Source organism: Centroberyx gerrardi, chromosome 16, assembly GCF_048128805.1.
Source record: "Centroberyx gerrardi isolate f3 chromosome 16, fCenGer3.hap1.cur.20231027, whole genome shotgun sequence".
Lineage (NCBI taxonomy): Eukaryota > Metazoa > Chordata > Actinopteri > Beryciformes > Berycidae > Centroberyx > Centroberyx gerrardi.
Genome location: NC_136012.1, coordinates 26849675 through 26863611, shown reverse-complemented (window position 1 = coordinate 26863611; position 13937 = coordinate 26849675). Strand labels below are relative to the sequence as shown.

The following is a 13937-nucleotide window of genomic DNA, read 5'->3' as shown; positions in this document are numbered from 1 at the left end:
AGCCACAGCCAGGCTGAGGGTGGAAATCGGGTTGTCTGCAGAGCCACAGCGCCGCCTGCTATTGGCCCGTAATCGGTGACCTGTCAATCATTAGGAAAGCAACCCTGTTTTATATCTATTACATCCTGTTAATGACACAGTTATTTGGAAAATCACCATAAGGACACACATTAGAAGAAGTGAAATTATCTACTGAGACCATAACCTCTTGTGGAAAAAATTATTGACTTTATATTTTTAACAGAAGTTGGGTTGTGGTCCCATTGACTTCATAGAGTTGGGCGGTTTGGAGTCTTTTTGGAGCCGGTCTTTAGCGGACCTTGGAGGAACTGCTGCTGCTGCACTTCAGGATTGGCTTCAAAATTCACCTGTGGTTTTGTCCGCTTGGTGCGGCTCAGCTCGCTGATCCACAGTGACGTCCCAGATGCTGTTGAGTAGCTGGTTTGATGCTGGTCAGTTGGTCTAAAAGACACTTTGACAGGTAAGCAGTGACCACTGGGAGGTTAAAAAAGTTAATTTCCTACCGAGCAACACACCTACACCTCTAACCCTGGCAGTGATAGTACCTTGCTCTACCTATTGAGTTACAGAAATACAACTCTTGTTAGCACCAGGATCTTCATCGCCTTTATTACTTCTGATTGGAACCTATAGAGAATTATGCAAATGTAATTTACCACGCTTTACAGGTTTCTGCACACGCATATTGATAAGCTAATAAAAGGGAATAAATGCATACATGTGCCACTTTATGTCTGCAGGTCATTTGCAAGGAAGCCTCTGGTTTAATTGGCACAGAGCAGAGAGTGTGTGTGTTGAATGTGGAGATGTGCAGCGACGGAAAAGACTCGGTCCCGATGGGATCCCACTGATGCATGCATGAATGAAGGAAGCAAGGGAACGAGGAGGAATAATGTTCTGCGTGTAGGAGATTGCCTTTGGTTTTGAATGGGAATACAAGATGAGATTGAAGCAGCGCGTCGTCGTCGGCCTATGTGTAGAGTAAATCTAACAAGAAGTCTTAAGAGAATGCCTCTGCGAAAGTCTCCGGCTTTGAATCGAGAACAGATGTCGGTTCTTGACTGTCCAGAGGGAGAGGCCTTTGTCTCTGTTACACTGCTGCTGTGTTGTAGCGATGAGAGTTTGCTGCTTTGTCTGCACTACAAGGTTATCTGAGTGTGCAGCGGAGGAGAAGCCGACAGCATACAAAGAACAGTACGCCTGAGGAGCGTTACTCAGAGCAGGTGCATCACTCTTCAGCTAGCATTTTATCTTCTTCTGCATGTTGTACAGGCACAAAGAAGAAGCCTTAAAATAAATAAGAGAAAGCAGCACAGGCACTACCACTCCAAATGCAACAGCCACAGAAGCTTCTGTATGTAATTAGATTTTGAGTGAGCCGTTTTCTCTAAGAGCAGCAGAGCGCTAACGTTTGCATAAAGAATGTTTCATCTCGCAAGTTGTTGACTTCCCAAAAGACAAGAAAAATTGAAGGGGATAATCATTTTGACATGGCTACAGTCTTAACGTCCCACTCTTCAGTGTAAGGTGGAATTATGCCCTTTTGTTAACTCTGAATACCTCCAATTACTTTGTTTACTTGGTGTTTGTTTAACATTTTCAAATGTCTTTGCTTAATGGGAGATCATTCGACAGACAGATCTTGGTAGCAATCTGTGACATCAAAACAGCTCTCCAACGACGGTGGGAAATGTCACAGGAAGTGGAGTATTGACTGATCTTCCAAATTTCCTCTGTTCTCTCTCTGTCGAGTAGTTAAGGTGATTTTACTAAGGAGGGCTTTTAACTCTCAGAACTGCAAAATGACGCCAGCTGCTACACTAATAAATCCTTATCTTTCCCGTCATTTGTTCGGTTTTTGAGCTTCAACGGCCAGATAAGAGTTAAAAGAGCGGACAACCATGAAGACACTCTCTCTCACTTTCAGCTGTGCCATGATTTGCGCTCCTGCTCGAAAGGTCAATTCATTTCAATGCTGGGAGATTTCCTTTGAAGTGAGCACTCTATTCTAGTTTACCACAGACAGGCAGAAGGGTGGAGGGACTTATTGTTGTTGTTGCTGCTGTTACTGTCGCTTTGGATGGGAGGGCCGCTGAGTGGCAGCTGTAGGAATCCCATATGACCCTGCCTTGTTTTCTGTGCCTACACATCTCCGATATACCTCTCCGTGACAGGGCTTGACAGCAAGGATCGCCTGAAGACATAGATTGAAGAAGAATTGAAGAATAAGACATTGACCTGGCCAGATCGTTGGTTAATCAGTGGCCAATGGGCAATAGGAAGAAATTCTTAAAGGTAGAGCCAACTAAAATATGCATTAAAATGTTTTTTTTTTAAGTCACTGTTGGGTGTATAAAAACAACACAAAACTGCGAGAATCTGAAGGCGTTTCCATGCTGAGAAAAGCCGATCAGTTGATTTCTCCGTTTTGCTGCGGATTAAAAACTACTTTCATGCGTCAGAGTGGGAAATCCAATCGGAGCACGCCGCTCTCTCTCCAGTCTAGAGAGAACCTCGCTCGACCGAGGTTCGTAGCAATGTGTGTTCTTAGCCGCTGTCACAGCTAATCTATGATGATACAAAATATTTTTGCTGGCGAATGTTTTAGTTCCAACTTGACTGAGCTAGCAGAGTTGTGTTTTGAGTAAAAGGTTTAGGATTTATCAAGTTTGGCCGCTAAGTCTAGAGCAGTGATTCTCAACCTTTTTCATATCAAGGACCCCTAATTTAGTACCGTTAGGTCCACCAGACCCAAATCTGAGAATATAATCTTTATTGTTTTATATGATTTTGTCCAGAATTCCATGACTATCTGTATTGTAGGTAGAGAGATAACAGTGAAACTATGATCAAAACAGTCATTCTTCTACATTCTCTAATGTGTTAACTTCTTGTAAATGAAATAATGGTTAAGTTTAACAATTCATCAATTTGCTGGGGACCCCCTGGAACCCCCTCAAGGACCCCTGGTGGTCCCCGGACCCCACATTGAGAACCACTGGTCTGGAGTGAACCTCACTTTAACTGTATCACTATAGAAAATGCAACACCCCTAAGCTCCATTTTATTACAGTTATTGAATGTTAGGAACGCGCAAATCTTGGTGGATGATGAAAATATGACTCAAGAGTGATACTAAGAAAACTAACATTTTAACTGGGTTGATCATCCCTTTAACATTGAATCCTGTGTTCAATCCAAAAGCCGTGTTCACCCAGACTCCAGTTATTGCGAAACAAGCCAACCAACACATTCATTGTTGGTTACTGACTAGTACAGTAACAGGATCGTCTGTACTGCTCATTTCTCAATCCCTATGAGAGTGTTCCCCTTGTCTGAGTCACTTTGCCACGGGCTTGAGCTGAGCAGCTAGCGTGTGTTGTTAAGCCGTTGATGGGAACAGGAGAGGACGTCGCGTGAGCCTCCTCTTTATTTTATTTTTTTATATCTTTGTTTTTTTTGTACCTCGTCCTGGAGCGCCGTGGCACGAAGGTGGCGCACCACTGGGAATGCATGTTGTCGGACTCTGCTGCTGTCATGTTTTCCCCCCTTCCCTAACATGATGTGTGCAGACATTCACTTCTGCCTCCTTTGGATCTGATTCACTTCTGTTTTTTTTTTTTGCCCCTTTTTTTTCCTTTCTGTGCTTTGTGTTTCATTGCTGTGTATCTGTGAAGGGGAGTGAGAGAATAAAAGATTGTTTGTGTGGTGAGATAATGAACCCATGTCTATTCATCTGTCTGTCAGACTGTAAGTGATGGAAACTCTTTTCATAATAATAATACTTGTTTGTGTAGTACTTAATAGTAAAATAATAGAGTAAAATAATATAACATTAAAGCAAATCTACAAAAAAATGGGAAGTGATTTAAAAGATGATACTGATTCTGTTTGGATTCTAAAACCTGATGCCAAAAGCCCCATCACTTTTAGTATCAAGCCTAATTAGCCTCTTCTTAACAATTCTAGACTAGCTTTACCATCTGATCTTTCGAATTTGTGTCCTCCGACATCAAAACCGCAGTGTGCCAGCCGCAGTTAAATGCCGCATTTGATTTTTACGCCAGCTTTATCTATGAAAGACAACTCCTATCCCCGAACCTCCACACCACGGTTCAGTCGGCGTGTCAGTCGAGCTAAATGAAGCGTACCCAGAGTAGTCGGACTGTGAGCAGACAGGTCAGCCTGAGGATTTCTGTCTTTAGCACAGACCTCCTGCTGGGCGGGGAAGGTCAACCTCGCCCTCCAACTCCATCTTCCCTCACTTCCACTCCTCCTCCTCCTCTGCCATCTCTCTCTTTCTCTCTTTTGCTTTCTCGCCTTTCTGTATCTCAGCCTTTCTCCCTCTCTTTATCCCATTCTGTTTCCCTTTCTCTCTTTATATATCCTTTTTTTTCCTCATCTGTCTTTTCTTTCCTCTTCTCCTCTACCGTTCATTCTCTCTGGCTGTCCTCTTTTGCTCTCTTCTTTCCCCTCCTTTTACTTTAACCTCCTGTCTTGATCTATTTTTCCTCTATCCTGTCTCCCTCTTCCTCCTTTTCTCTCTCTCCTTTCTTTCCTCTTCTCTTCCTCCCTCCCTCCTCCCTTTCCCTTCCGTCCAGAGAAAGCTGGACTTACCAATGTTAGACCTTTTTCCCCTCTTGTCCCTTTGGTATTCTTTGGTATAAAGCATCACTGTTGTATACAGTTTACTGACATCACGTTACAGGATTTCTCTGTATTGAAGTTTGAACAGTTAGCTCTTGCTGCCATTTTGAGCCACCAATGTGCAAAGCTGCATAGTGCAGATTTATACACAGATGGATCTGTAGAATGTAAACCCAGACCAGCGTTGTTTGGCCGTGACATCCAATGTTGGTGTTGAGAATTTGCCAATAATAACACCTATCGAGGGACTCTTTTAATAGTGTTTCCCATGTGTCTTTAAGTGGTTTTTTGGCATATTAGTGGTATAACAGGCCAAAAAGCTACGCTCCCAGTGTATGACACGCTAGTTGACACTCTGGAAAAGTGCTATTTCCAGCTGTGGGAATGTTGCGTGGCTGGAGATGTGCAAAGCATCCTAATCCCCTTTCCTGCGCTCTTAAGCCCCCAAAAAAACCTAGAGTAGCACCCGAGGGCCCTTAAACACAGAAGGGTCAGTACAAAGTCAAGCCAGACGAGGACAACTGTCCTTCTGTGACCCTCTCGCTTGTTTATCCTCAGCCTTGTTTGGTGATGTGTCCACTGGGTCTCTTTTTCTCATCATTTTTAATGTAGCCTGTCGCAGATTCCCAACAGTGCTCAGAGCTTGACATGTTTATATCGTTTAGAGAACCAAGAGCAAGAAGTTGGAAATATTTCAACTTTTGTCAAAACAGTACCCAAAAAGAGCTTCAAGAGCTTTCAGTCATCTCTTAGCAACAAAAGTTGCTGCAAACAACACTTCCCCCAAGCATCTGTTTAGCACTACTAGCTAAAAAGTTGTGCCTGGTGGAAACAGCGAGTAAAGCCTTGTGACATTGTTCCCGTTTTCGCATCAGTACATATCTAAAGGTATTGAAAGGCTTGAAAATGGTGTTATTCTAAAAAGATTTATTCTTGTTTATCAGAATTTGTACTGAAGGAATCGATTGTGGTCTGATTCTGTTAGAAAACTAGATGGCCCATACAGATTTTAGACAGACAATTTACTCTATTGTAAAATGAAATATGCTTTCATTACACAAAAGCCCCTTTCAGACAGAGAAGCCGGCAAAAAGGCGTGATTGGAAATGCGTCATTGGTAGTTCTAAACCATTCACACTGCCTTTAGCGAGCCATCAATTTGCCAGCATGTACCCTTTCACACACAATCACTACTGTGTTTGTTGCTAAGCAACGCAAGAGACGCACAAACGTTAATTTACACTGATCAGCTGTTGAAGATGGCACCGACTATGGAAGAAGTCATTTATGTTTTTAATTCTTTTGTTGTTGTTTGAAAGTGTGCTAAGGCAATGGAAGTTAGGGTTAATTACCGTTTGGTGTGTCCTTGCTTGTACGCACAGATGTATGGATGTATTTAGCCCCAGAGAGACACTAGATGGCGTTGATTTATTATTTTATTTGTCATTCCTAGCGTCCCAAAGACCTCGATACAAAATGACCTACAAAGCGCTACATTTTTGTGTGCCATTTCGAAACGGCTGCTCCGTGACTCAAAGTTTCACCCTTCCTCCTAGGTCTTAGTATTGTGTAGACCTTACCATCAACGTTCCAGTAAAGTCTTTTGGCTTTTAGGAGCTGGGAGCTAAAGCTAATGCTAGCTCGCTGATGACGCTGCCGCACGCACAGTTCACGTAGCCTTTCAGAATAAAAGTCCTTCAGCATTATACCAAAACCTGTGAGAGAGAAGGAGTGCGCACGATACTGTGCGGGGTAAGAAAGAAGTTCTGAATGACAATAAAGTTTATATTTTACTTGTTTCTTCACTCACAAAGTATCATGCGCACAACTGCATTTGCGGTCCGGCTAAACTAGTCTTACCTAGTTTTGTTTTTAAACTTTTTTTGTATCACCATGTTTTGATTTTGCCTTTGACTTTTTACTTATGCCCTCTCTCTCCTCCCTTCCATCCATCATGTCGGTGTCTTACAGGCCAGCTGAGGTGCACTTCTGATGCGTTGTTTTTTGTTTTTTTACCTTTAGGATGATTGATCACCACATTACTCCACATTCATACAATTCCACACATTTCCACTGGGGGGTCAAGTGTTTGGCTCAAGGGCATGGTGAGGGGGAGGGTTTATCATTCCCTCACCCAGCTCTAGATTTGAACCAGCAACGTTCACGTCTGTTGCCTCTCGGCCCCTGCTACCTGTACATATGGAGGTGACAAGTTTGGACGTCCACATGGTCTGACACGAGCTTCTCCATCTCATCCAGGAAACATCGGACGGCTCAGTCCGTAGACCACTTTCCATTTTGCTCGAGATGTACACCAATTATTTCAAAATCATAGTTTCAGAAGAGATTGATATGGATTTATTCATGAAACCAGCGGCAAAACAAGCAGCGAACATTCTTATTTATCGTAGTCTCCCCTCAGAGCCATATAATTTGGAGCAATCATTTTCCACCATTGTCGTCTTTGCAACAGAAGGTAAACAATCATCTGCATTTGTTGTAATTCTGCCCTCAAGGCCAGCCTGTCTTGCAAACACACATGGACATCTACACACACACACACACACACACACACGCACACACACAACGCTTCTCTCTGTTAGTGCTTATTATCCTGCTCACACATAAACCCAGGTGGCTGTTGGAGGCTAAATCTCTGTGTCTCATTTAAGATCAACGCAGAAGGGTTTTCTTCTACACCTTGGTACTCCACAGTCTTGATAGGCTGTTGAAATGGCATAATAAATGAGCACGTCCTTGTTTTCGCTTGCCGTTTAATTTGAGCACTTTGTTCTCCACAGTACATTTACATTTACGTTTCCATTTGATCCAGAGTGACTTACAATGAGTGCAACAGTAGAATAAATATGCGTTCACACCAAGCATGTTTTGAGTGGTGTATTCGAACTCTGGAGCATTTATTGCTTCCATTTGGTTCATTTGGCCAGGTAAGAACAATGCCTGTAAAACTCTGGTGGCACCAAATAACCGCACTACTAACTGCACACTAGTCAAGTCATATGAAAGTGCCCTTGAGCAAGGCAGTGAACCCTGACGTCTTCCCCTGGTGCTGCTCAGTGTTGAACAGTGCAAGTCTGTGGTAGTATGTAAACCCTTCTTCCTCCTGCAAATACTCCTTCAAGCCTTTGTGTTCTCACCCTGGTTAAATAAAGGTAAAAAAAAAAGGTCCAAACTGCTGCCTTTAACTACTTCAGTCTCCGTCAGAGATTGAAATGCTCAAATTGGCATCACGGTCCAATTTGACTGCAGCCCCTCCAGCTGCCTATCACCTCTTGATTAAATGAATCTTCAGACATGCTCATCGGCCACAGTTGTAATGACAGCTTCCGTTACCTTCTACTTTTTAATCTTAAATAACCCTGAGCCACTTTAAATCGAATTGGTTACTTGGCGAGCAACACGCGGCCGAAGGTCACGCAGGCTTTGATTGCTCTTACAGTGTAACTCAGGGGCTGAAGTAATCAATTTAATTTTCTAATAAATGCTAGCCATTGATAGAGGATCTGGAAGGAACGGTTCTGCGAGGACCGCAACCCCCTCCAACAACAGTTTGTAATTGCAAACGAGGAAGTGTTTGTACTCTTCTGCAGGCCCCTCCAGATATGCCCCCCCACCCACCCACCCACATATAATATTTCTTAGAGAAAGTTCTTTATTTTACTTTGTGCAGGAGCCATGGTGACTCAGTTTGGCTCGAGGTGTACACAGCGGAGTGCTCAGAAAATTGAGGCACATTCCTCAACAACTCACTTTTCTCTGCAACAGCAAGGTACAAAGAAAAAGTTTGTAAAACTGCCTGCCTGGACAAGTTGTCCTCCTTCCAAAGGCATACAGGTGAATAATGGAAACAGCTTTTTTTTTCAAAATATTTATTAATTTTGCATTCCATTCATTATAACAGTAAGTAACACATACACATACAAATATATAGTGACCCACCCCCCAAACAAAGGAGTGACAGCCAGGGCCAGCAGGCTGCACAAAATACGAAACAAAAGTTATGATACTTAATATTTGATAGTGGCTCTAAAGTAAGAGAGTTCACTATTGGTTCTAGGACAACGCCTTATGAATGATTGAAATGATCAATTACCTATCAGAAGGGAGTCTGTGCAGGAGCCTTATTACCATTGTATGATCATGCTATGCAGCAGAGTTGAGCAGACTTAGTAAATCACCCCGGTTCCTCCATTAGCTCGTCTGCATCAGCTCTACTAATTGGATGGATGTTCTTGGTAGTCCTGCCCGAGCCGTACATCACTGACATTATAGCATCTTATGCTTTGACTCTTAAAGCATGGTCATCCTCGTTGGCAGAAACCAAAGAGGCTCAGTGCATTTTTAAGACTACCATCTGAAGCGTTCCTCCTTAAAGCGCCAGTGTAAAGTCATTAATCTAGAGCGCTGTCTATTGGTTGGGGAGAGGAGTTTTTCCCTCTCCGACGGCCCACTGGGGCGAGGAGGGAAGCTGATTGCTGACTCAACAGTGATGAAGTGGTGGGAGAGAGGGAGGTGAGCCAGAGGTTATGTTTATATAGAGATGGAGGGCAAGGAAGAGGAAAGGGGACAACGCGGCAGAAGAGGTGTGTTTAATGCCAAGTTAATGATCATGAACGATCATGGCTGTTTAGTTAAATGATTCTCTCTGCTGGCAACGGGCAGGTTGCGTCAGGGAAATTGCAAATCAGCATATTTCAGAGTTTTATCACTTTGACTTCCTCTTTCCAGCTGTGTGGTTTATAGATTTGTCATTGGCAGTGTGGCCTGGCAAATACAGAAACCGTCCTATGGCTGGACGGTCACAGGTCAGGTATTTATTTTGCACAGTTTAAAAACAAGAAAGAGAAGACATGAGGAAAAAAAACCCACAGGTAGCAGTATATAGTGCAGGGTACCAGGCAGGCTTCTACCGAAATAATAAACATTATTAAAAAAAAAGAAAGAAAAAACGATCACAAAGCAACTGTTGATGTAGTACAACGTGTCTAATATGATTACTGAGGCTCCAAATTTCCAAATTAAATTTACGCATGAACGAATTGTTTTCCTTCTGTAAACCATAGTGATTGTTTGCCAACTGTAGATAACGACACATTCCTCATTTGAGCCTGGTCCGTTAACGGCCTCCCTCCTCCTCAACAGAGACTCCAGCCTGTGGGAGACATGACCGAACCTTGGCTCTGTTCAACGGCTCTTGACTTTGCCCGCATCATAAAACCATCATCATCATCATCATCATCATATTTCTCCCCTTCTCCAACATCTTTGTCATTCTCTGAAGGGGTAGTCTCAGTGTGTGGAGTGCTCTCCTGCATACCAAGAGCCGGCAGGCTGATAGGAACAAAAGCGGCATGTTTTCTCTTTGTTTCTGTTGGATAGGAGGTTGTCCGCCCAAATTAGTGTGCTCGGAGCGTTCCCTCTTCAGCCCCTTTGAAGTTGCCTGACGATCCACGTGCTGCTGCTCTCTTAGGGGACAACGATGAGCCTTTTAGCTGCAGCTTTGTAGTTTACTTGCTGTGAAGGCTCAGTGCGCTCTCTAGGTACGCCCTGCCCCTCTCCACCCCCCCGCCGCCGCCGCCGCCGCCGCCGACCCCCCCCCCCCCCCCCCCCCCCACCTCACGGCCTCGTCTGCCTTGTTTGATTGCGCGGAAAGCTTCAAAATCTAGTTTGAAGAGCGCCCTTGTACGGCGAGGCTCTTCTCAGAGAAGTGACAGGTTTACTCCCTGGGAGCGCGTGGCGGCGAGGTGCTCTTCGCCGTACTTGTCACATGAAAGCTCGACCTTGCCGTCGCCCCATAGGTTAATTTGACAGACTTTGTGAACACGCAGCGGCGAGCGATTGATTGTGGTTCAAAGAGTCTTTTATCAGCCGCTGGTAATGGGTGTCCGATGAACACAGAGAACAAGAGCGCCCGACTTGTCCTCTCCACTCACCATGGAGAAGATGGTAACTGACAGAGTAAGAGGTGGAGAGTGTGTGTGTGTGTGTTTGTGTGTGTGTGTGTGTGTAGTTGAGGTAAAGCAAGCAGGCTTATTTTCGGGTGTGTCCTCGCGTGTACGATTGCACGTGTGCAGACTTTTCGAGATGTAAGGTTTCCCACAGAGCGTGTCGGTAGGGAGGGAACACACACACACACACACACACACGCTGTGGTTGCGCCGGTGCAGCGTGGCGTCAAGAGCGCGCGCTTGTTTTGTCCGTTGCTGTTTACGCTCATCTCCACGGCAACAGATGAAGATGACTCGGGTCCCGGGTGCCCGTCGCAGCACGATCGCCCCTCCGCCTCAGCGCCACATGAAAAAACAGTCATCACAATCACGGTTTTATTTTCTCACAGTGGGCGTCTCTGCCCTCTCCTACGCTATTTGAAGTTTTTCCTTGCACTGTCATCTTTCTGACCTCATCCATCCTATTTTACCCCCTCCCTCCCTCCCCCTCCTCCCTTCATTCTGATACGTTTCACCTCACTGCTCATCCACCCCTTCTCTTTCTGTTGGGTTTCTCACTGCTCTGCTTCTCTTGACTATCTATTTCCTTGTCTGCTGAACCCCCTCTGCCCTATTATCTGGTTCTGTGTGTTTTTTTTCCCCCCTACCAGACCTGGGCAAAAGAATCCTTTCTATCTATCTCTCTCTCGGCACTTATTTCTTTACCTAGCACTTCTTCTCTATTACACATGATCGCTCTCGTGTCACAGGAATACGGATGGGGTGAAGTCAGACTCTCTTCAGCTCTTGTCCAGCAACAGAAGAGTAAGATTAAATCCCCAGATCACCAACATGACAAACAACCAATAGTAAGGAAGTTAAGGGTCAGAGCCAAAAGTCAGTTGAAAGATGGAACAATGATAGACGTCCCCCTCTCTCTCTCTCTTCATCTCTCTCAAGTGAGGTTTATTTGTCTAGCCTTAATCACTGTTCCAGTCTCTAAAGGCTTCACAACTCCAAGCTTAGACCCTCAACTGAGCTCTCTCTGTCTGTCCCTCTCTCTCTCTCTGTCTCTCTGTCCCTCTCATATCCCAGGCGCCCTTGCCGTCCTGGTGCCGGAGCTGGACCTGGTCATCTCGCTGGTCGGCTCGTTCAGCAGCAGTTTCCTGGCGCTCGTCTTCCCGCCCCTCCTCCAGATCGTGACCTTCCACGGCGAGGGCCTGTCGCCGTGGGTGGCCCTGAAGAACGTCGTCATCAGCCTGGTGGGCTTGGTCGGCTTCGTGACGGGAACCTACATCGCCATCGAGGAGATCGTCGCCCGCAGCGGACACAAACACGACGAGGCCTTCTCTTCCTACATGGTCCAGTGATGGAGGGAAGTGACTGGCGCGGTTGGAACGGCGAAGTAACCCGCCCCCCCCTGGGCCAATCAGAAGCGGTTTTAAGGCACATTTTGTTTTTATCCTCCTCCTCTTTCATTAGTTGCTGCTGAATGTCGGCCGGGACGGGATGGATCAATTACAAGTTTTATCGATACGATTTGTGGTGCTTGCAGTTGTTGTGGTTTTTGGTTATGTCACCGTTGTACCATAGTTACTGTAGCAGATATACATTCAGTCTGAAATCACTCACACTTGTTTAGGTCCAGCCATTTATTGCAATGAAACAGTAACATAGTTTGGTGGTAAAAGCTAAAGAATTACTTCAAGTAGGAGATTTTCTCAAAAGATAGACATAAACAATATATAGACAGCATGTAAGTAGTTTTGAGGGGTTATTTAATTATCAGTTTTACAGCTGGAATATATGCTGGGCTTTTAAATATTTAGTTTTTGCTTCAACCTAGAAAAACCTTTTGATGTTTTAATCAAGGAATCGAACTACCTCACAAACCGATATCGATTTGTTCTGTCAAAACTTAGTTCACATCCAGATTAGACTCTGTTGCTGATACGGAGGTGTGGAACGTGTCGAGCGTGTCTGTGGACTTCACCTTCAGCCCACATGGCTTCTCATTTAGAGCCTTTTGAATTCGGCCCACCTCCTCACTCAAAAACATCAACATTTTTCTTGCACTTTGATTGCCTTATTCATTGAAACGGCGCACTACTTTGACGGAGGACACACAGTGCACAAATTCTTCATCAAGGACCTTATTTGAAAGTAATTATTGCAAATGGCAACAGGAAACTTATGAAATTTACCTAACAAAACAGTCAAAAATATGACAGATTTTAAAACTTTTTTATTTGTGTGCACACAGTATCCCAACTACACAAACTCAATGTATCCAGGAGCTTTTCCTGTGTAACACTTGACTTTGCTGTTGTCTTTAAAACTTATTTTTTTGATCTTATGTGTTTTTATGTTTCAATGTATTTACTAAATTAATTGTTGGATATTTTTAAATAGATTTTTTTATTTGAACAGCATGCATTTTTTTTAATACTTCAAAATACCCTTCAAAATGTTATTGTTTTTCATTGTAATTACAGTATAGCTCTGCACATCTTACCATTCCTATTGTTAATGTAATACACTGTAATAGACAACCTTTAATTAGAAGCAATAGGCAAGATTCACAACAAGCAAATCCCATCCGTCTGCGACACTTAGCAGGCCAAAGCCAACACTTCTAAAGATTTTAATGAACTATTTGATACAGATGTGATCAACATGTACTTTACATTGTAATATAACGCATTGGTAACGCCTGCATCACAGTTAATTTAAAGTTGTAAATGTGTGTTTTCGTGTATACCCATGTTATATAAGGGTTTCACCTGTTGCACATGTAAATGTTTGCACAAGTACCGTTTTTTTTCATAACTGCATTAATTTTCGCAGTGTTGAAATTGTTTAAAAGTGATTATAAAGTTGCACCAAAGTGACACTTTAACCGGAGCTGTTTTTAGCCGAGACTTCCACTGGACAGTTGATGAAGACTCTGGGCGGCTACCCAAAGAAGGTCGGGTTTTACTCCGATGAAGACGCAGTCGTGTCGAAGCGTGAGTCCTCGCACCGCATGAATAAAATTTGAACTCTCCGTCTGCTCCGGTGTCTTCTTTGGGTAGCCGCCGGAGACTTTCATCTGCTGATCTGTCGTTCTCTGAGAGCAGCGGCCCCCTCCGCCGGTTCGACTGAAACCTTCAATCACACACTTCATGATGGCTGTTGTTGAATTTCCCCAGAGCCGTTCATAAGAGACAGCTTGGCCAGGTTGAGCTATGAACAGCATATTCTGCCCTACAAAGGCCAAAAGCAATAACTCATATTTGTGCTTTTTAAAGGCCAAAGGTCATGACTAGGGTTTAGTGTTCA

General features: G+C 44.0%; 1 protein-coding gene across 1 annotated transcript in view; it reads left to right on the top strand.

Annotated features, from left to right (window-relative positions):
• Positions 1-13662, top strand: part of slc36a1 (solute carrier family 36 member 1) — a 41342-nt gene extending 27680 nt beyond the window's left edge. The window contains exon 12 of the mRNA XM_071901296.2: positions 11712-13662. Coding sequence (XP_071757397.1) covers positions 11712-11986 — 275 coding nt within the window. The 3' untranslated portion in view covers positions 11987-13662. The remainder of the gene's footprint in view (positions 1-11711) is intronic.
• The last annotated feature ends 275 nt before the right edge of the window (positions 13663-13937 follow it).